The 20248-nt window shown below is 39.5% G+C and overlaps 2 protein-coding genes across 2 annotated transcripts in view; one reads left to right on the top strand and one right to left on the bottom strand.

Moving 5' to 3' along the window:
• The first annotated feature begins 841 nt into the window (after positions 1-841).
• Positions 842-20248, top strand: part of LOC106151536 (transforming growth factor-beta receptor-associated protein 1) — a 27852-nt gene continuing 8445 nt past the window's right edge. The window contains exons 1-7 of the mRNA XM_086999490.1: positions 842-1112; positions 1649-1701; positions 3465-3558; positions 4027-4125; positions 4502-4588; positions 4921-5025; positions 5315-5449. Coding sequence (XP_086855616.1) covers positions 1047-1112; positions 1649-1701; positions 3465-3558; positions 4027-4125; positions 4502-4588; positions 4921-5025; positions 5315-5449 — 639 coding nt within the window. The 5' untranslated portion in view covers positions 842-1046. The remainder of the gene's footprint in view (positions 1113-1648; positions 1702-3464; positions 3559-4026; positions 4126-4501; positions 4589-4920; positions 5026-5314; positions 5450-20248) is intronic.
• Positions 5467-16993, bottom strand: LOC147764897 (uncharacterized). Its single transcript, XM_087000821.1, has 3 exons — positions 16898-16993; positions 6468-10441; positions 5467-5471 (listed from the first exon to the last, which is right to left on the bottom strand). Exons 2-3 carry the CDS (start codon positions 10426-10428, stop codon positions 5467-5469), a joined length of 3966 nt encoding a protein of 1321 aa, XP_086856947.1. The 5' UTR covers positions 10429-10441; positions 16898-16993.

Genomic DNA, 20248 nt, shown 5'->3' with positions numbered 1-20248 from the left:
ACTAGAGGGATTCTTCCTTAAAGATACATACAAAGTCAATTTTTTTGTCATAAAAACCAACCAAATGCCAGCATATAGTTTCAAGTAGTTAACTAAGAGAATTACCAAAAGGCATTTTTTTAATTTTACCGGAAAGTGATGTTTGAACAGATTTTTCTGCTAGCATTCTATGCTGTAGGGCCTATGTCAATGGGGCAGAAAAGTAGGCCACGAAAGTAGGTTAAATTGACAACCAAAAATTTAAAGAAAGGAGCACTCTAAAGCTCTTTTATGGCTGATCGGGTGATTTATTCAGTTTATCCCTTGGCATGTCGAATTTATTAGAGTCGTATAAGAAACTAGTAGAAGTGGTTTACATGTGTTACTGGGAATCCACGCTCCACCGATGCTCGGTTCGTATGTACCTTTAAACAAAACGCAATACACAACATGAACTAGAGCTGTAATGATTAAATCCTAGCGAGTCCGGCGAAATAGGCCTTGTAGTAGGTCTACCTTTATGTCAGACATGAAGGAGAAAGAACAGGAGAAAGAACTTTGGTTTATGGCCATTTACCTTAATTTTCAAATGCTTCATCGTTGAAAAAGCAATTTAATTGTCCGCGTCATAATTTATACCCCTTTAAACTTAATCTCCTTTCTAATTTTGAAAATTCGTAGCTTGAAGGACCTCCCCTCCCCAACCACCTCAGAATATGAAAAGCGTTGAAAGTGTGTTAGTTGTGACAAAGAATACAATGCATTTTATCTGTCTTTCGTTTTTAGGACACGTCAGGTTTATCAGCTGGTCATACAACGTCCTCATATTGAATTATTTATATTTTATTCTTGAAAAAAGCAAAGATAGAAAAAACTTTATTGTAAGGTTGAATACTGCCAAAATCATTTTGATGTAAACTAACTGTGACATGAACTTCTAGCTCTGCAAGGATGGACTGGTGATCTACCGAAGACACAGAAACTGTTATCTCCTTATCTAATTAAATATACCGCATCGGGGATTGTTTGATGGTGACAGATGCAGGCACATACAGCAAGCACACAACATGAGTGTCAAGGCGTTTGAGCTGGTCCCGGCTGTGGAACGGGACAAATTTTTATCAAAGCAAAAGGTGGGTGTATCTCGGCCGGTGCCGTCTTATTTAGATTGCAATAAGACGAAATGCCCCCCCCCCCCCCCCCCTTATTACACGTGAATTACGTCTCTCTCTCCCTCTCTCTCTCTCTCTCTCTCTCTCTCTCTCTCTCTCTCTGTTCTTGCATTTTAATGTTACTGTATCTGTATCTGTCAATACACGTCTAAAGAACCACTACTGGATATGATAGACGGGAAGAGAGAGCGCATTGCATGGGAACTTAATCACCCTGTAGGCCTGATCTGAAGCCTTCCACAGTTTTTGCAGTATCTTGTTGGTCACTCAGTTTGTTTCACTCGGAGACTCTGACTGTTCTGATAAAGAAAGTTTTTTTCTAACTGGCGTGCTGCAGACTTGCAGACGGTAACAGCGACTATATTTTCTGTGATTGAAGCGTGAAAGAGTATGTAGTACTTGTACCTATGAGTACATGCATGTACATGAACTAGTATAGTAATGAATACTCTTAGAAGTACATGTATGTCACACTCTTTATTTTTTTCGTTTTTCAGATTGAGTGCATAGACTGCTGTGGTAAGAATTTATATATTGGAACAGACAGTTGGTGAGTAAAATACCAAGAGTATACTGTAGAATAGGCTGCCAAGATTGAATTTACTTACCCAAAAATTTATTTAGATGACACTTTTTATTACTAAATCTCAAGAAATGTTAACAGCTAGTAGATCAAGTTTCATCTCACTGTTGTAAGTAGCTGTTGTGTGGTGAGCATCAACTTAGCATAAAATTCATGCATTTGCACTCCTATTGACAATTTTGATATGCTGTGCTATCGCATCAAAACAAAGGCCTCAAAAAGTATAAAATGAACACCAGTTTCCAAACCAGGTGCAGTGTGGAGCTCTCAAATTTTAACCTCTCATCTTACCTCTCACCTCCTCAACTTACACACTGCTGTAAAGCCAACCAGTTTCCCTATCAACAGAGCTGTGAGTAAGGTGATATTCATCTGCTTGTCTAATTCTTTAAACCTATTCAAGACAATCAGAATTTGTTCAAGGGGCTGAGTCAAAAGACTGACAAAAGGAAATGAGCTGCCTTTGAGAGAGATTATGCCAAATGCAACTTAGCTAAGTCTATATAAGCTAAGATTTTAGTCCAAAAACTTAAAGACTTTTTTGTGAAACAGACCTGACAGCTCACTGCTGTGGAACTTATGATGTGCGCAGGCAGGGTTTGTATGTACTCTGAGGTATCGAATAAAAGAACTGATGGAATAAAAGTACTGGGTGGAAAAAATCTCAAAATTTAATAAAAGTACTGATGGAATAAAAGTACTGGGTGTAAAAAATCTCGAAATTTAATAAAAGTACTGGATGGAATAAAAGTACTGGGTGGAAAAAACCTTTGCACCACTCCCCCCCCCCCCCAAAAAAAAATGAAATAAATAAATAAAAGTAAAGAAGAAGAAGAGAAAGAAAAAAGCTAGCTATTGATCATTGTAAAAAAAAAAAAATTCACCAGGTAAAATTCACTCAGTATTATAATTTATCTTAATATATATATATATATATTTGCCATGAGTTAAATTTCATAATCGTCAGGGGCCGAAGACCCAGATATGTCGCACCTAAGCCGCCTCCGAGAGCCATACGGAGACGTTATTCATAGTAAATTTATTCTCAGATATAAGGTTCGTTTTGCATACCTGTAAACTCCTAAGGGTTTATCTTACATAGAAATGTGATTTAACATCGTTTAAATCATAAATCGGCATGAAATAATTGACGTTTGAAAACAGGCACAACTTCTTTGCTGCACTTGAAATGACCTCCTTAGCTATAAATATGATCCTATCACCTTGCGACATTGCATCATTCGATCGATGTACATGAGTAGTTGTCACTGTTGAAGGGAAAGCACGTCTATTTATAGGAACTGAAATCAGGTGACGCATGTACTGTTGTGTTCAGAGAGCGACTTCCGCTTGACCTACTTTCCAGTGCTGTTGGTAGAACAGTCGGTAATGAGTTGAAATCTCAATTTTCTTCTCATTATACTTCAATTTAAGAAAATAAAAAGCGTGACTTGTACTTGTGTAATTTCCCACCGGTACAATATGTATTTAATAAACATGCCGGGTGGAAGATTTTTGAAAAATTAATAAGCGTACTGGGTGAAAATGGAGCGTACCGGCGGGAAGAAATTTGGAAAATTAATTAACGTACCGGTACGTTTATTTGATACTTCAGAGTAGTAGGATTAAGTTTTATTATATACTTAAACAGGATGCTTTTTTTTATAAATTGGTGAAATGCTTAATTCCATGAATCATTTATTCTTTTATTTGTACTGTTTTAATTGCAGTTTTGTTATCCATTACAAACTAGAGGAGAAAACCCTTCCAAATGGTAAAACAGGTTATGAAAGCAAGAAGCTGGGGCATAAATATCTTGGAGTGGTAAGAAGTATTCATTTGTCATATAAAGGAATCATGAAAATGGCTTGACTATTTTAAAAACTTGTAAGATATAATAAATGCTTTACATTATTTGTGCCAATTTATATGTTTTGGTTGTTTTTTACAATGGCACATTTCCGGATTTCCTTTTCGTTCTTTAAATTGTTGGTTAATACTGTAATAACTCAATATTTTCAATGGGCAAAAATTATCAAACTTTCAGATACATTTTATAATCACAAAAATTATATGTCTATATAGCATATCTGGTGCTTTTACTGCGTAGAATAGAACTATAGAGTAGCCTGCTTTTTAATTTTGTTGCTACCACAGTAACCACTCAAGAAGAATGGTCTAATTTTTAGAAATATTTGACTTAAAAATACAATGTCTGTAAAATTCACAATTTTTCTCAATTAAAAAGATCGGATAGTTACTGTATATCTTATCTTATCCTCCATCATGTAGAAGAAACCTATCACCCAGCTAAAGGCTGCCTCAGCACTGACCAGAATCTTGGTGCTATGTGACAATACACTGACACTGCTCAACATGCTGGACCTGGAGGTCAGTTAGAGGGCATCTTTTTTTTTTAAGAATGTGATATCTGCAATTTGCAAAAGTCCAAGGACTTATTTCTAAACAGGGTTTCATTGTATTAGATATATTTGGTGCGTGTGGAGAGAGAGAGAGGGGAGAGGGAGAGATTAAATATATTTAGTTAGGGTATGTTTAAGATGATTTAAATATACAGTAAATTACTAATAAATATAACAGTCCGGAGTTAAGGTTAATATTTGAAATCATTAACTTAACAGTCCTCAGTACTTGCACTCTTTAAAAATTAACAGTATCTCGTTGCTAGCTATAAGAAAAAGTACAAACAGTGATAAGAAAAAGTAGCTTACAAACTTTATGAAAATTAATTTTGATATTCTTTCAGCCAATCATGACTGGTGCCAAAATCAAAGGTGTGACATCATTTTGTCTCAATGAGAACCCAAACCGTAGCAACCCTTTTAGCATTCAGGTAACACTGATTTAAGCCATTCACTCCTTTCAGACAGTCATGTTCACATTTGGTGTACAATGATGGCTAAGTGAGGATTAAGGTACTAGTTTACCAAAATCTATGCTTGATTTATGTAACTGAAGGTGGAATAGATAGATGTGATGGAGCTGGAGTTTTGAGGTTTGTGGGAGGGAACTTTTAGGAAGGGTTACTTGTGCCTCCATTTTCATCAACACAGTAGATTCCTGTAATAATGAATTATATTGGGGCCTTAAACACAGATAACATTTGGTATTTCTATATAATAAGAATATGTTGCTTGCCATTCCAAATGTAAAGTGATCTTTCAGATTTGTGTGGCACTGAAGAAGAAGGTTGTTCAGCTTTATACAGTAACAGAAGACAGAATGAACCATGAAAAAGATGTCTCCATCAGTGACCCTGCCCTCAACATAGTAAGTTGCCAGCTCAAAAGTACATGATGTTGTTGTATACTGCATTGAAATGTTTATTTATGTTGCATACAAGATTTTTGAAAATAAAAGCAAATTAATCTTTGAATTGTCCAGTTATGTTTCAGCTTGGCTTGAAGTATTTTCCAGCACCTTTCTAATTCATTTAGCTGAATAGGAGGTTATCTGTGAAGGATTAGTATGTAGTGTTTTAATGTGTATTTTTAAATCACCATTTTTTACCATTTTGTCTTCCTTTTTATTTGATTTTACTTGTTTCTCATTATCACAGGGTTTAGATGGTTCTCTAATCTGTGTTGCTACAACATCAGACTACAAAATTGTGAACTATGAAACTGGAGGATCTGTGGAATTATTTCCCTACGACTACCATGAAACTACACCATTGGTCAAGAGAATAGGCAAAGTAAGCTCATATGATCATCATCCTGAAAGGATGGTTTTCAGGAAGAGATAGTAATATTCAAAACTAGAATTCAATATGATAATTTCCGTTAAATGAGGATACCAAAAACAAACATTCTGCATATTTTAATATTATTTTATTTTATTTCTTAAAAGAATTGGTTTAGATGATATAGTGTTTCCATTTTTTTTATATGTATTTTGACACTGAATGCATTAGTAGTAAGAGACGAGGTTTTCAACCTGCATTTTCGGAGGAGGTATATACTTTTAATGTAATTTTTTTAGTGAACCTTGAACCTTTTGAGGAGGAGTGTACTTTCAATGTAATTTCTTAGTGACCCCTGAAGCAGAAAGGAGGCTTTGCAAGCGAATTTTAATGACAATCATTTTAGTGTAAACGAGGGACGAGCAAATTTTAAAGACGATTCAATAAAACCTAGAAGGTTTTTTGTTAAATAATTGTGTAGCGAGCAAAGAAGCGTAAAGGAGGGGAGTGTATGGTTATTTTTAGCTATATTTAATTTCAGGAGTTATCGGAAAAAAATTTTTGGATTATTTATTCATTGAAAGGGCAATTTGGAACCCTTTTTTTCTAGAAATGCGCAGAAGAATGCATTTGGTGCGCCCGCACCCGTCTCGTGTTTGTGAATATACAGCTGAATGCGCTAAGGCTTGCATGAGCTAGAAACCTCTTGAAAATATTTTTGAGAAGTTTTATACATCCACAGAAGAACGCATTTGGTGCCCGTGCGTCTGACCTTGTATGTAAAGCGCATTAGGTCATTGAAAAGAAAAAATAAATACCGCTGATCCTTGTATACATATTTTATTTAAAAGACACTAGATATCTAAGGGTTCAGTAGATACTCCATCTTCTAGCACTTTTCGTTTAGAATAGAAATAACTAAAGGCGTCTCTGTGTTGAAGATACGAATACATAGTATTGTTAAATAAACGTATCCCCCTATTGACGCCACTACCGCTTTGTTTATTTAAAAGTACATCTAAATACTTACTTTTATCTATGTTATTACTATTTCTATTGACCCCTTTGCAGCTAAATTTCGGGTCGGTGTTTTCCCCGAAACAGTAGTACGTCTTACTACAGAGACCAACGATACCGTCACCGACCCACTCGGCTTTAAACAACCCGGGCGTGCGTTTGTCGTAGGCTTCGTGTTCTGGGGTATCAGTACGCGGAAACCACAGATGTTTCTCGGCTTTGTACTGCGCTCTCATGTGAGGTTTAACTACTTCTTCTAAGCTTTCCGCCGAGAAGGCGATGTACGCGGAATCCGTGTCCATTTCGCAATATTGGAAATCGGACGGATCCACGAATTTCAGCATGAAGTCGTAGTAAAACTCTAACATGCGTAGCTTGGCGTACTGATACACCATCACGCCTATCTGAAGAGGAAGGTCGAATTTGATGATTTTTTTGTTAAGCTCGACCTCGTACGCGTTTTCGCAAATTTTATCTAAACGCCGAAAACGGTGACTGTTAACTTTTTGTGAGGCTTTTGCCTCGCCGCAATATTGCACATCTCGGTGCTTTTCTTTGTTGGTCACCGTTTTCCCGTAGCCCGAGTTGCCGATCAGCTTCATGGTGTCGGCGACGATAGCTTTGGTCTTGTCCCTGTCTCCCTCCCTGCGAGCGTCACTCACGGAGTTTCCGAAATGCTCGAAACAGGCTTTCGGGGTGTACTCGACTACCTGGTGGATGCGCGTCACGCGAAGACCGTGGTTTAGGTACCATTTCAAAAGCGGGGTCGCCAAAACAATTTTTTCGCCGAAAAAACTCCCGATCAACGAACGTCTCGGGACACTCATGATGCGGTTTTCTTCAGCGAAACGTTTCATGAAAGGACCGATGTCGTCGCGGGAAACGGTTGTGTTTTTAAAAATGGGTGGCATTTCTGAAAATTTTGGTCTAAGTTCCGGCGGGACTTCTACGTCGCACTCGACGAAGCCAAACAGATTATCATTGCGAATCGCGTCTAGGATCTCGCCGAACGTGAGCCGATATTTGTGCTCTGTGGGAAGTGTGTACTGTGTCACGAAATGCTTCACTTCCTCGCTTTCGCGTTGAAGTTTTTTCCACTCACACTCCCACATTTCGACGAGATCGTAGCCGCATTCCCGAATGTACTCGCTATTAATTTCAGTTTCTATACGTAAAGATTCCATAGTGACCTTTTTCGTGTCATTTATTTCTTTGTAGGTGCCATCTTTGTTTCGGTTTAAATGGCACCGATGACCGTGAAAATAACACCCGTGGTACTGATACACGGTCTGCGTCTCTCGACAAAACCCATCCACCGGTAGCTGACGGTACCCGACGCGCTTTTCCGTACCGTTGAACTGATGTCGAATGCGAATATTGCTCGAACGAGCGACCCAGTCTAACCACAACGTGGCCTCACGGCCTCGCGGGTGAGAATATTCACGCGTATACTCGGACTCTTCGCGTCTGCGTATAAACGTACCCGTGGGCATGGGTTGCATCAAACACCACAGGTACAGGGCATTAGCGTCGTACCCTACGATCTTTTTGCACAGCTTGGGAGCTTCGGATGTCGCCTTTCGAAGAAAGGTCTTATTCCTCTCGTGGTAGCGATGAAAGATGATGCTGGGACCGCCTACGATAGCGTTTTTTAGAAGGTAGTAAAGATCGCTGTGCTTATCGTCGAAGAGAGTGAAAAATGCGTCTCCTACGTTTTGAAACAGGTATTTCAATGTCAAACCTGGTACACTAATACCATCCTTAAACATATCAATACCCCTCTCAAGGTAGAAGGCGAACATTTTATCCACTGCTTCTAACATTGGCTCAACGTCTTTGTTGTTATACCACTCGAGGAAGTCGCGCATTGTTTGCATCTGGTTTTCATGCCAAACGCGTTGACACAATGCGTAATCCTCCTCAGTGATATTACTTTGTTTTAACTTCGAGTAAAACGCTTCGCGTGGAGGGAGACTTGCACACTCGAGTTTGTCCAAAGAGTCCATCCACTCGTAAGGGAAGAACCCCTTGGACTCGGCACACTCGAAAGCTTTTAAAAACTGACTATAGCTGCATCCGGGAGCCAAATAGTTGCAGATGTCTAAGATTTTTAGGCGTTCCGATTTTAACACCATGAAATTGTTGTTGCGTTTTACGACAAATTTCAAGGTGTCCAACAACAACGGAAAAAACAGCGTTTTCATGGCGTTAAGGTCGTAATGCCCACTGTTGAAACCTAATACGGGTAATTCCATTAAATATTGACTAAATCTACGGCTAAGTTTTGATAAGTAATGTTTGTTTGTTAAGGTTTCTTCATCTTCTTCCATGACTTCACTTTCCTGTATCGTTTTTTGAATGTTTTGATCTATTTTTTCGTTAAGTTTTTCGAAGATCCAGGCAAACTTGTTGGTAAGAAGTTTTTCAGCCGCGCGGCTTATATTCTGCAATATTTCTAGGAACTGCTGCACGGCTAGCGCGGGATTGTCCTCGGATACGATGCATTCCGGCTTCGTGTGACCAGGCACGTTGCTGCACACGCTGACGCTGAGGAAACGATGTTCGTGTTCTAAGCTCAGCTTTTCGCTGTGCTGCGGCTCCTCCGTACGGGGTAGCAGACACTCGATGTCGAAAGTCGCCCGATATCGATAGTATCTGTCTTCCTCGGGGACGAAAATGCCCTCGTCTTCGAGGAGGTCGAATACGGTGGGCTGGGGAGCGTACGCCTTGCCGGGAAAACGGTGCTCTACGAGGACGTCGCAGGTCCGTTCGTGGCGCTGAAGGGACCATTTGCTCTTGAACATTTTGCTGCACCTCGAACAGCAAAACGAGCGGCAGTATTTGTCCACGTCGCTGATGTACGAAAAATGATTTTCGTGCACGTTCAGCGACATGGTGTCCTTGTGCTTGCCCGTTGAGCGACGAACGAGTTCTGCAAACACGTCCCCGTCTTCGTTTTGCTGCAGTTCGTACACGACGATGTTTACCTCGAAGAGGTCTTCCACCTTGTGCAGTCGATGGAGCGCCACGCCTTGGAAACCTTTGTGTTTGCATTTTCTTTTGCTTTCCCTGTACTTATCAAACAGTTTCTTCGTTGTTGTTTCCAGTCCTCTGACGGATGAACCTTTGTGCAAGGCGAGGCATCGAAAGAGGCAGAGATTGTCGCGGTACGTTTTTCCTCGGTTGTTTTTTTGCAGGGCAACGAGACCCTTGTTTTTAAGCACGAAGGAAGGCAGGTCGATCCCGCACCCGATGGGGTGACCCTTTAACTTCGTCACGTAAAACGTGGCGTTGGTGACCGAGTCTACCACCCACTTCGAATTTGGCCTCTCCTGTCGAGCACATTCTAAGACATCTCTGGCGGTAATGTTGTGGAAGAAACCGTCGAGATCCTGGCGGTGGCGGATCACAGCGGGCGCTTCTAAGAAGCAGTGGTTGTTGCTGCTGGGGTGGTAGTACCTCAACTGCCCGGTCTCGTTGTTTCTTAAGAAAAAACCGTACGACACGTTGATCTTGAACGCCGTGCGTTGATCTTCCAAGATCCGCTCCAGGTCGTCTCGAAGGGCATCAGGTTGAAGGGTGGTCAATCTAATATTGTACCAGTCTTGGAGTTTGTTACCCCTCGAGGATCTGGTCCGTATGCTGTTCCAATGGCTTCCGTACGCTTCGGCAACCGACGGGTCGACGTCCGGGGGTAGAAGATTGTCGGGCATGACGACACGGTCGGCGGCTCCCGACCCCCTTTGAATCCTGGGTCTTTTAACTGCCGAAGAGGCCTCTGGTTCTTCGCTCGAACTCGTCGAGGTCCCCGGGTGGAGGCGTAGATGCCTATTCATGTTATCTCGACGAGCAAAAGTCTTCCCGCATTCGGGGCATGCTACATGTTTTTCCTTCGTGTGGGTGAGCCGGTGTCGTTTAAGGTTATCGACGCGGTCGAAGGATGCGCCGCACACTTCGCATTTGTACTGTGCCATGGTCGCTGTCGATCTGAAATGAAAATTAAATGCAGACTATAATAACGTGTTTTATATATGGTTGGTTGAAATAAGACGATTTGATTGGTTAATTCAAAGAGCACTATTTTGATTGGCTAACGAAAAGAGTATTAAAATAAAAGTTACAATTTTATCAGCCAGTTAAAGAATGGATGACAGTAAAGTATTCACCGACTGTGTACCAGAAGACAAGCCCTTGTTTTTTCGAACACCCTATTGTAAAGAAGAAGATAGGATTCTCAGTTTTCTCAATTGGCCTGGTAAACTTCTCATCAACCCTATACCTTTAGCCATCAGCGGGTTTTACAGGGACCAAGACGCATCAAATACAGACGACGCGGTGCTTTGTTTTAACTGCCGCGTCAGTCTTAGAGACTGGGACCCGTTGAGAGATGCAGTGGACGTTGAACACGAACGCCACAGTCCGCACTGTACTATGAACACGGTCGAGAAGAGACTTGCGAATCCACTAAATGTTCCGCTGACGCCCGAAAAGCGACGCGAATTAGTGCAGCTATTTGTCGCCGACGAAAGAAAACCTAAGTACACGCCCAGTACAGTGAAAACACTGTTAAACATAGGCTTTGACGAAGTGGACAAAAACCCCATGCAAAGGACATACAGACTCTTTTAAAGTTGAAAAAGATGAAGAGACGACAAGCGGGTAAAAGTAAGGGACAGACAGACGATTACTTGAAGAAAATATATTACGATCCTTCCAATCCCGCTAGCTTTGGAAGCGCGTTGAAATTATATGAAGCGACGCGAAGAGATCAAAAGAAAATCGGACTAAAGCAGATTAAGGAGTTTTTGGCCAAGCAAGATACGTATACGCTACACGCCAACGTCAGAAAAAGATTTCGCACCAATCGCGTCCTTGTTGGTCGTACAGATCAGCAATGGCAGGCGGATTTAGCCGACCTCGGTAAAATATCTAAGTACAACAAGGGTTATAAGTACCTTTTAACCGTGATTGATATATTTTCAAAATTTGCATGGGCTGTTGCTATCAAAACAAAAACTGCTGACAGTGTTTTAGAAGCGTTTAAAAAAATTTTATCCGAAGGTCGAAAACCGGCTATCCTTCAGTCAGATGCCGGAACAGAATTTACTAATAGGAAATTTCAAGCATACCTCAAGGAACAGGGAATATCGTTTTTTACAACAAAGTCGGAACGAAAAAGCTCTGTCGTGGAACGGCTGAACAGGACTTTAAAATCTAAATTTTTTAAATATTTCACCGCCAACAGTACGCTGACGTACATACACGCACTCGACCAACTGCTGACGGGGTACAACGCGGCTAAACACCGGAGTATAGGCATGTCGCCGACGGAGGCCTCAAAAGAAAAAAATTCGGACGCGGTATGGAATAAACTTTACGGGGGGAAAAAACTAGAAAAACCAAAGTTTAAATTTAACGTCGGAGACACCGTTCGATTGAGCAAACATAGGTCCCCCTTTGCGAAAGGCTACGAGCAGGGTTGGACGCAGGAGTTGTTTACGATAACCCAACGTTTAAACAGGTCACCGCCGGTCTACAAGGTGGCAGACTACGACGGAGAGGAGATTGAGGGTGTCATGTATGGACCAGAAATGATTCGCGTCGTAAAAAAAGATGACGTGTATAGGGTTGAAAAATTTTTGAAAGCGAGAGGGAAGGGTAAATCGAAAGAATATTTCGTGAAATGGCAGGGTTGGCCTTCCAAATTCAACAGTTGGGTCCCCGCATCCCGCGTCAAAACAGTATAAAAAAGGATTTGCTGTGGCCTCCGAAGATTAGTCGGAACGATGGCCTCGTCCTTTCACATCACACTCCCTTCCAACAGCAGTTTCAACTTTTTCCCAGGCAACAGACCCGAAGCGTTTAGAACTAAGCTGTCCTCTTCGCTATATTTGCAGGGACAATATGAAGTAGCTTTGACGGAAATACTTTATTGTAAAACGTGGAATAATGTGGAAAATAGTTCTCTGAATTATTTCGACGGTCAAAAACCTCAAACGCTTCGGTTGTCTAATGGGTATTACCCCCACGTGAATGACCTATTGACAGCCATTCATAACGGGATGTCTGCTCAAGGCCAAATCAACATTCGGTTTGCATTCAACATTATTACGAAAAAGGTGACGGTTCATTTGAAAGCGGGAGCAAGCGTTCACTTTAGCGGGAGCATTGGAAATATGCTGGGTTTCGATAACGTTAATGTATCCGAGGATACTACAGCTACTAAACCGGCGAACACGACGGACGACTTCGATTCTCTCTATGTTTACACAGACATTATAAAACCACAACTAGTAGGTGACACATCGGCAAATTTACTGCGCATAGTTCCGATCAAGGGGGAATTCGGTGAAACAATCACGCATAGTTTTGATTCGCCTATTTACGTACCTCTAATCTCTAACGAACTGTCGACAATAAAAATCCATATAACCGACGACACGGGGAAATTTGTTCAGTTCCAAGGAAGAAAGACCGTCGAAACACTTCATTTTAGACGCAAAAATTTACTGTAACGATGGATCCAGTCTATACAGCACTCTTAAAGTACTATCAGAACCAAGCAGGCGAAGGTATAATTAATAAATTCCACGGAAGACAAAAAGGCGGCGGTGCTAGACACGCAGTAGTACTTCGCATAGGTGAAAAGCCCGCACGTCACTCGAAAGAAAAAACTCGAAAAAGAAAACTTTATGTAAGCAGTGATGTTATTACAAAAACAATGAACGGCATGAGTATAAAAAAGGACGTTAAAGCCAAAAAGGCCAGACGCGTTAAAAAACGCACAACCAAACACATCTCCGCGAAAACTAATTTTTAGTAACAATGGAACGCGTCGTTCGAACGGAACTGGATTTGTTCAGCAACATTCGCGATGCTTTTCAAGTTCAAATAGAACATTCATCGGTGGAAGAATTGAGACCGGTGAACAGCGTTACAGACACTTCCCCTGTAATAGAATTTCTAATCGTAGGAAACGCGGATGAATATATCGACCCAAATAATATCGTTCTTTATTTGGAAACGCAAGTAGTAAAAAATGATTTTAGTGACATAGATATCGGACAAGATACAGCTCCTGTCAACAATACGTTACATTCGCTATTTTCGAATGTGGAGGTTGAATTGAACGGGACGGTCATAACGGAATCTAACAACACCTACGCTTACCGTGCGTACTTGGAAAACTTATTATTTCACGGGAGTTCTGCGAAAAAGTCATGGTTGACCAACGAAGCTTGGTATACTGATACACCCGGATTGTTCGATTTGACAGATGTCAGTGGAGATCCCGCTAATGAAGGCTTAAAACGAAGATATTCGCTGTTTCAACGTTCCCGAAAGTGTGAAATGATGGGGAAGATAAAATGTGATTTTTTTCAACAACCGAAACTTTTATTAAACAATGTAGACATCAGGATAAAACTACGAAGAAGCGAACATAGTTTTTGTTTAATGTCCGGAACTACTTCCAAAGACGAAAAAATGCTGATAAAGAACATATCTCTTTTTGCGAGGAGGGTTAAAGTTTCGTCCCGCCTCAAGGCTGCCCACGAAACTATGTTGATGAATAACGTGGCTTGTTACCCCATCATGAGAAGAGAAGTCAAAATAATCAATATACCCAATAATGTTCGAAGTGCTTTTCTGGATAACATATACATGTCTAAAATACCGCGTAGAATTTTTATGGGTATGGTGATGGACGCTAGCCTTTCGGGACAGTACGATTTAAATCCCTTCAACTTTAAACATCAGAATCTTCGGTCTTTGCGTTTAACCGTGGCCGGAGAACAAATTCCGCTCAAACCCTACAATTTAGATTTTGATACGAATGAGGGATTAAATTATATAAGACCTTTTAACGACCTCGTTTCGACAATTGAACCCGAAGAAGCCGATAGAGATGTATCGTTATCGAGGGAAGCCTTTACCGCGGGAAACACGATTTTCGGGTTCGATTTAAGCCCCGATCAGTCGCATCAGCCTTACTCGTCTCCTATGCGTCAGGGGTCGCTAGGGGTATCTCTGGAGTTTACAAAACCTATCAATAACAGCGTACTCGTTGTGTTTGCCGAGTTTGACTCTGTGATCAAAATTGACAATAGACGTTCCGTTTATACGGAGCCGTGAACATGAATAACCGTCAACTTGACTGTATTATGAAATCGGATCCTATTTCGTGTAAACATTTCATAGGCGTGTTCTCATCGGATACTCTACCACAATATATCAGTACATATCCCGCAGGACTGGTAGTCAACACCGCTAAATATCACGAAATAGGAGAACATTGGGTCAGCATATATGTTTCAAATGACGGATCGGCAGAATTTTTTGATTCCTATGGACGTCACCCCAGCTACTACGACAATAATTTTACTCGATTCCTGAACAACAATTCGACAAGAGGGTGGTCTTATAATAGTAAAGTGTTACAAGATCCTTTGAGTGTTGTTTGTGGTTACTACACAATTTACTTTCTGTCGCAACGCTTTCGAGGGAAGACCATGCGAGAGATAAGTGCGAACTTTTCAAACGATACCAATTTTAACGATTATGTAGTATACGATTTTGTAAATAGAAATTTTATTGTGTCACCTAGATATTGTAAATCACAACTCAAATAAAACAGTGTAACAACACATTTATTAAATAAATTTTCAAAATACACGGCTGTCTTTGTTTCAATATATATTAAACGACGTAAATTTATTCCCCATACCCGTTTGGGGTTTCTTTTTATTTTTACTGGTGTGTGATGGTAGAGATAAAAACTCCTCTCGCCGCAAAGTATTGGATATAAGAGTCGAAGGAAGATTTATACGTTTTAGTCCCTTTAAAAAAATCGACCATCCGGCGGGAGTAAACTTTCGTTTTCTCGAAACGTACAATTCACTTATTAAATCAATTATGTTAGTGTTTTGTATAGTCTCTCCGTCGTATATCAGCGACCCTCGATCATCGTAAGATAAAAGGGTGGGGTGTTTGGCGAGGAGTCTCAACATGTTATTCGCCTTGTTACGCATCCGCGCGGGAATCGATTCTAATATTTGCGTATCGATAAAACGCTTTGATGGTTCCGCGTTCTCAGTGGGGTCATTGGCAGACGTAGGCGTATTTTCTATAGTTACAGAGATAGGTTGTTTTTTTCGGGCAACCTGCATATATTCATTTTGTAGTTCGTTGTATAACTTTATGCGTTTATCAAACGGTAAGTCTTCTCTTTGCATTACAGAACTCAGTTCATTCTGCTTTCGTAAAACTTCATCCTGTAATGGTGAATAATCCGCGTTTGATTTCCTTCGCAAAGCGTTTAACTCTGTTTCATCTATGATAACCATCTTTTTAAACGCTGACATGTCTCAACACTGGTTGCACAATTGCCTTGACTAATGAAGGGTTTTTCGCTAATATTTTCTTCTTGATCTTCAGCGATCTCTGTTTCTCCACTAGTTTAAGCACGAGACTTTTGAGATGACTTAACTTATTTCTCTCTTGTGCAGTCAATCTGTACTCAGTGTTGCGCAAAAGATTACTAGCTAAATTGCACAGGTTTCGAATGAGGGTATTTGGCGAATTCTCGATCACGCTTTTTGTCAATCTTCTGTCGGCTATGGATAGAAAATTAAGATGTGGCATGAACGTGTTTGTGGATTCGGACTTCATTGTAAAGTGACGCAGCGACACGAAATCACCTTCTTTTTATACGGGCAGGTAGACGTAATGCGTTTCTCCGGGAAAAATATTTGTTCTTAGTCGCACTTCTTCGGGGGTTGTTTGACGGAAATCTATAAAAAGGTAGCTGTAGGGCTTGGACGTGGCGTCTTTGTAAATATCTATGAACTTTTTTGAATTTTGTAAAGAGACCTGATGAGACAACGCCCTGATCTGCGATTGGTCGCGAGGAGATTTCATAAGGACTAAATATTGCATGTTAAGCGATATTGTCCTGGCATGCTTTTCTTTGGGAAATAACGAATGGGTAATAAGAATTATCGACACGTTGTTATGATGAGAATTTCGTATGAAAATGTGTTTAATCTTAGGGTTCTCGAAACTTTCGCTAAATAAGTCGTCTAAAATAAGAAGCGAATACTTTTTCGCGTCATATATTTCTTCTAATTGTTCGTCACTAGGTATTCCCTCTATAAAAGTTATATGTTTTGGGACCTCTTTTTCAATTTGATCGTAAGCCTCTTGCCACACAGCGTAAGCGAAAATAATATTATCAAAAGCATGGTCTGTCATTAAATCTGAGTATCTAAGAAATTTTGAAGAAAAGTAGTCTTGCCGGCTCCGCTAGGTCCGTTGATGACCAAACTTAATGGAAGTTTCATGCTCAAATCCATGTTTCTCAACTGAATGTCTCTACAAGAGTGAAACTTAATATACCCCACATTTTTTTTTTATCACGTGATTTTTTTTTAAACAACTACTTACCTGCTTTGTAAGTGGTCGCTCTCGGTTTCGACCTCTTCTAAGTGTGCGACGCTATCGGAAAGACAGCTCTGCCGTAATTCTGAGTGATCCGCGTAGCCTGCCTGTGTCCTTTGAATCACGGGATATTTATACGCAGCGTAATACCATGAGTCAGCATTTTTTATTGGAATTTTCTATTGAAATTCGGAAGATAATAGGAATATTCCAGATCTCTTTTCTTAGTATTATGTTCTATTGAAATTCGGAAGATAATAGGAATATTCCAGATCTCTTTTCTTAGTATTATGTTATGGAATTTCCTATTGAAATTCGGAAGATAATAGGAATATTCCAGATCTCTTTTCTTAGTATTATGTTCTATTGAAATTCGGAAGATAATAGGAATATTCCAGATCTCTTTTCTTAGTATCATGTTATGGAATTTCCTATTGAAATTCGGAAGATAAAAGGAATATTCCAGATCTCTTTTCTTAGTATTGTGTTACGGAATTTTCTATTGAAATTCGGAAGATAAAAGGAATATTCCAGATATCTTTTTCTTAGTATTATGTTATGGACTGTTTTTAATTGTGTAATAAAACGTGTCTATCGAAATTCTGATTCAGGAGCTTTTATACAATAACCAAAAACCAGTTAAACCCAGCTAAAAAGATAATAGAGATGTCTCAGATCTGTGTCTCAACTCTTTTCTGAGTATCATGTTATGGAATGTTCTATTGAAATTCGGAAGATAATAGGAATATTCCAGATTCGTGACTCAACAAAATATTTTATAATATGTGTGTTTAAATACGAATGGCCTTTTTAGACGAGCGTAGACTGCATCCAGTTGCAATGTGATGTTACTGCGTTCGACGCCGTTGAGGCATTAAGTCTCACTGTGTTTGGTTCTCACTAAGCGCATTGTGACTGCGCTGGTCATCGTGGTTGACTTCACCTGTCAGGCAACAAACTAAACTGCATTATATTCCAAAGTTACACGTCGAGCAGAACCACTTCTATTCATGTCTACTGTTGCTGACAGTGTTTATAGTCGCTAAAATATAAGGAGACTTTACAACAAACGAGGTCTCGCTGATCCCAAGTCTATCTCGTTCAGTAAATATTCTGCACACTGACAGCCGTGTTAAAGGATATCATTTCCCCTAGGTAAATACAATTTTTGTTTGAATTGTGAACGTTGTCCAGGCATGTCCCGTTTTACTCGAATAATGCAAAAAGCTGGTCAGCAAACAAATACAACCAGTGCCATTCAAAGTGTCACCATTGTGGTGTATAGAAGCGTGTAATGATCTTCCACTTTAGTTGCTACGCGAAGTAGAAAGCACAGTACATTTTCGTTCTTCGTGTCAGTCTACTCTACAAAGGTCTCCGCATTCTTTATTCATATAAATATCAATTACCAACATTTTATTTATTATTATATTTTCTGTAATGAATTTTACTTCTACTTTGATTTTATTTTCTATTCTACTACAACTAAATTAAACTTATAGGTCATAGTAAAATGATTTATATGAGATGACGAATGGCTAAGGTCACGGTAGTGATCAAAAGCTTTGTGAGGTACAGTACTTCGTTTGAAAAATAAATAAGATTCGTAAGAAAAAATAAATTGTGCAATTCAAAATTCGCGTTTTGTAAAAATGCAAAATACCAAAATTCACTTTTTGTATGAATTCGTATTTCGAATTTTATATTCCTAAACATTTCAATTTTCATAATTCATAAGATTTAACAATTCTAAAATGCGAAATATATACGATTTTTTATGAGAATTCATAAGAGTGATTGTGCAGAGAAAGACACATGCATAGCGCAGAGCAGAATTTACAGCTCAAATTTTTGAACGATATATTCTAAGTCCAGGTATATGAAATCAATTTATTGCATGGCTGGCACAGACCGCTTAGGTCTAATGGACGTGTATAGTATAACAAATACTATTCATATATATCCAGTACTAGCATATGAAATCAATTAATTGCATGGCTGGCATGGCGCAGACCGCTTGGATGCACTGCGCATACGTACAATAATATTCATATATTACCGGTATGTAAAGTGCAGATATCTAGGCGTCTATGATTTTTATATTAAAAAACTTTTCACAGTTCCAGTATATTCTAAAACTCCTTCTGTGTCTTAATGCAATGTTTCCCAAAATATTACAGAACTTTTCTTTGCGAACGTATCACAGGTCAGCTCAGAGACATCAGTAATAACAAAATCAATTTACTGCATGGCCGGCGCAGACCGCTTGGGTGCACTGCGCATACGTACAATGATATTCATATATTACCGGTATGTAAAGTGCAGATATCTAGGCGTCTATGATTTTTATATTAAAAAAACTTTTCATAATTCCAGTACATTTAAAACTCTCTCTGTGTGTCTTATTGCAATGTTTCCCAACATATTCTAGAGCTTTTCTTTGTGGGTATAACACGGGTCAGCTCAGAGACATCAGTGATAGCAAAATCAATTTACCGCATGGCTGGCGCAGACCGCATGGGTTCACTGCGCATACAATAATACTTTTGATATATTGCCGGTATGTGAGGTGCAGAAACCTAGGTGTCTATGATTTTTATATTAAAAAAAACTTTTCAAAGTTCCAGTATATTCTAAAACTCCCTCTGTGTCTTAATTATTGCAATGATTCCCAAAAATATTCTAGAACTTTCCTTTGTAAGCATATCACGGGTCAGCTAGAAGACATCAGAAATGACAAAATCAATTTTCTGCATGGTTGGCCCAGACCGCTTAGATGCATTGTATTTTCAAGAGGTTTCTAGCTCATGCAAGCCTTAACGCATTCAGCTGTATATTCACAAACACGAGATGGGTGAGGGCGCACCAAACGCATTCTTCTGCGCATTTCTAGAAAAAAGGGTTTCAAATTGCCCTTTCAATAAAATAAATAATCAAAAACTTTTTCCAATAACTCCTGAAATTAAATATAGCTAAAATAACCATACAAACCCCTCCTTTACGTTTCTTTGCTCGCTATACAATTATATTTATTCTTTAAAAAAAAACTCCTATTAGGTTTTATTGAATCATCATTAGAATTTGCTCGTCCCTCGTTTACACTAAAATGATTGTCATTAAAATTCGCTTGCAAAGCCTCCTTTCTGTTTCAGGGGTCACTAAGAAATTACATTGAAAGTACACTCCTCCTCAAAAGGTTCAAGGTTCACTAAAAAAATTACATTAAAAGTATATACCTCCTCCGAAAATGCAGGTTGAAAACCTCGTCTCTTACTACTTGCATTATTCTATTTTTTTCAAATTTATGTCAAACAGATATTTGAAGTTTGTCGTTTAAAAGTTCATAGTGTTGAAAAT

This window comes from Lingula anatina, chromosome 1 (genome assembly GCF_051362555.1).
Source record: "Lingula anatina isolate TDL-2025a chromosome 1, LinAna3.0, whole genome shotgun sequence".
Classification (NCBI taxonomy): domain Eukaryota; kingdom Metazoa; phylum Brachiopoda; class Lingulata; order Lingulida; family Lingulidae; genus Lingula; species Lingula anatina.
The sequence above is the reverse complement of the archived record's forward strand: the minus strand, read 5'-3'. Positions and strand labels throughout refer to the sequence as shown.